General features: G+C 35.5%; 1 protein-coding gene across 1 annotated transcript in view; it reads right to left on the bottom strand.

Moving 5' to 3' along the window:
* The window catches only part of LOC110229281 (pentatricopeptide repeat-containing protein At2g30780-like), a 2145-nt gene extending 389 nt beyond the window's left edge, over positions 1–1756 (bottom strand). The window contains exons 1-2 of the mRNA XM_021029051.1: positions 1216–1756; positions 5–1050 (exon numbers count right to left, since the gene is read on the bottom strand). Of these exons, the coding sequence (XP_020884710.1) occupies positions 5–1050; positions 1216–1476 (1307 nt within the window). The 5' untranslated portion in view covers positions 1477–1756. The remainder of the gene's footprint in view (positions 1–4; positions 1051–1215) is intronic.
* Between the last annotated feature and the right edge of the window lie 1581 nt (positions 1757–3337).

Here is a 3337-nt window from a genome sequence, read left to right as displayed (position 1 = left end):
TGACTCATTCCATGATTTATAAGCCTTATACATAATGGCGAACGTTTTAGTCACAAGCCCATAGTTAGTCTCTGCCATCTCATTTACAACACCTTCCATTTCTTCAAAACGTTTTTGGGATCCATACATCATGATCTTACAGTGGTAGAGAGATCTGCATAGTTTCCACCCAGCAGACTCAGCACGCTTGACGAAATTAGCAAGATTGTCAACTTCATTAAACCTGAAGTAAGCTGCAATGATTGCCCGCATAATACTTGACTTATTAACACATGTCTTATGCTCAAATGCCTCGTTGATTTTACTCTCCATTGCTTCCACAATGTCTTCTTGAGCATATAGTCGAATCAAAAGCACGTTCAACCAAGGAAGATATTCCTCCCCAGAGAGAAGACTCAATAAATTTTCAACCTTTTGGACTCTATCCTCAACAGCTTTCTTACAATATGCACAGATCATCGCTCTGACCAAAGGACCACTGTTTACACCAACCTGATCTTTAATCACTTCATACATTTCTTCCATCTTATTCAAATTCCCAGAATTTGCATACCCACGAAGCATTAGCTGATAAGTATCTGTATCTGGCTCAACTAGACCCCTCTTCATTTCTTGAAAAGTAGCTTCCATTTTATCCCAATTCCAGGCAGTCATGTAACCAGCAATCAGAAAGTTGTAAGTGACAGAATTGGGAGAAAGCTTCAGTTTTTGTAATTCTTCGAAAGCTGCTTCCATATTCTTTACCATCAGAAGTCTACCATAAAAAGATACTAGAATATTATAGGTCACAACGGTCGGAGCACAATGCGTTTGCCTCCTGAAATCTTTAAAAAGCGACTGACATTCATCAGCAAGCCCGTTCCACATGTAAACACTCATCAAAGCATTGTAAACTGAAGCAGTCTGACTTCGTTTCTTAGCCGCCTCATCGAAAAGATAGACTGCAAGGTTAATATCCCTAGCTCGACCCGCAATTTTGATTCCTTTCGCATACTCCTCCGATGTCAAAGGGATACAGTAATCCTTCTGCCCTCTCCTCCACTCTAAAACCTGAACATTAACATAACATCAAAACCTAAGAAACAAACTCAACTAATCGACAGTGAAGCTACATTCTTTCCCACAAGAACAATCCACTAACGATATACCAAAAGACCAGGGCAGAGGCAAGATTCAAACTTTATGGACTACAAGAGATAGAAGAAGAAAAGAAACCTGAAGAGCTAAGTAATGACGAGGAAAGAGTTGATCCATAAGCTCCAAGATCCCAGCACCATCACGATAACTTTTAAACAACCATTGCCCTTTCTGATCCAAAACGTTTTGGAACTTTTCCTTACTATTACCAATCGTTAAAAGCTCGTCTTTTAAAATCGAAACCCTTTGAACCAAATCAGTGTGATGAGCTGGTAAGCTAGTTACACGGGTGAATTTGCCGATAATTTGACTGCTGAATTTCATAAAATTCGATGTCATGGATTACAAATTCTCTCTTTGGATTACTAGTAGACAGAATCGGATCTGCAAATTGTGCAGAGCCCCCCAAAATTAGGGTTTATGGTAGGAGAAGAAGAAGAAGAAGAAGAAGAAGAAGAAGAATAATGATAAATGAGGTTTTGGGCCTGAGGCCATAGACAATGGCTGGGAAATGGTCATAAACTTCGGTTAAGTGAACCGGTTCATTCAACCATATGCTAATTGTACTTCGGTTACCATTCACAATTTTAAAATTTAATTGCATTTCTTATGTATTTTACTGAACCTGTTTTTTATTGGTGTTTTTGATATAAAATAATTTATATCAGATCAAATGTTAAAACTCAATAAATTTAAGATTTTATAAAAGCCTTGCTAGTTTTGTCCAAAAAAAATAAAATAAAAGCCTTCCTACTCTTTCTACTTCAAAACTATATGATATATATATTTTTTTATAAGTCCTATCGGCTGATCCGGTCAGTCAGGCCCAGCCCGATGGTAAAGCAGATGAAGCATTGGTTTTAGGCCACATTATATTTAAATAATTATAAGGCCATATTTAACTAAAATGGTCGTGCACTTAGGTAATAGTCACCAGCCAAGTTCGAAACATATTAGTTAGACAGGTCTTTTTTTTTAGACAAATTGACTTTTTGGACAAAGTTAGACAGCTCATTTTCTGTATTATTTCTTCTACAATAACTTTCTTTTTTCTAACTCCTAACATTCTAAATTTATTGCTGTAAAAAAAAAAAAAATTCTAAATTTCTTAAATATATTCTCAAAAACCTATAATAATATTACAAAACTTGGAAGAATTCTCCAAATCTGTTTATATCAAGATTTTGTAAATGTTAGCTAATTAGATATAACTAAAATAAAAAAAAATTTGAACCATATGAGGTATTAAATAATTTCTCTCATATTTTTAAAATTATATTTTGTTAAAATAGGTTTGAACATATTCTCTGAAAAAAAAAATTTAGATCTTATCATTTTCAAAAAAATTCATTTTACTTTGTATACAATGTAACTAATATTAAAAATATATAAAAGTTAAATATAAATAAATTTGGTACCTTAAATATTAAGGCCACATTTTTTAAAATGCTTTAGGCCTCTATAAGTTTAGGACCGGCCCTGCGGTCAACCCTAGTAGAAACGCACCGAAGTGCTTCAGAGTGGACTACTCCCCGAAGGTCCACTATACTATCTGTCCCGAGTTTGAAATGCTTTCCGACTAATGTCAGGGGTAGCAAGATCGCCTTATACTATACTACCAGGTAAACTGCTTCGGCCAAGACTTCTCACACAAATGTGTTTTTTGTTTCCAGCGTGGATCGAACCTGGGTTAGTTCCTTCCAACTTTTCCCCAATTTTCAACTACCACTAGATAACAGCTGTGTGGACAACTATATGATATTTTAGTTAAAAATATGTAATTTAATTTTTTTTTATTTTTTTAGAACTATCATTTAATATTTAAATTTTATAGAATAAATTAGTTACAAAAAAGACTAGAAAATACAAATAGTCACAAATGTTGGTGTCGGATCTGCACCAGTAGTTTGGGACCAACCAAAGATTGCCACGTAGTCAGGATAACGGCCCATAAGGGATAAAACCCATTAGACCCGCAAGTCAAAGGAACAGTCGAAGTGGTTATCAGCATAAGGAGAATCCGAAGTGACTGCACCTCGACACGAGTCCAGAGACGAAGTCGCAGTTAAGTCGGTCCAAGGATATTTTGGGCCAAAAAGGCGAGGCCCATGGAGATCGGAGTCAACTCAAATTTGAACGTTGAGCATTAAAATCAAAGATCAAAACGGACACATTTAAGAAAGAATAATTGTACTTAATT

Source organism: Arabidopsis lyrata, assembly GCF_000004255.2.
Source record: "Arabidopsis lyrata subsp. lyrata unplaced genomic scaffold ARALYscaffold_4, whole genome shotgun sequence".
Lineage (NCBI taxonomy): Eukaryota > Viridiplantae > Streptophyta > Magnoliopsida > Brassicales > Brassicaceae > Arabidopsis > Arabidopsis lyrata.
The sequence above is the reverse complement of the archived record's forward strand: the minus strand, read 5'-3'. Positions and strand labels throughout refer to the sequence as shown.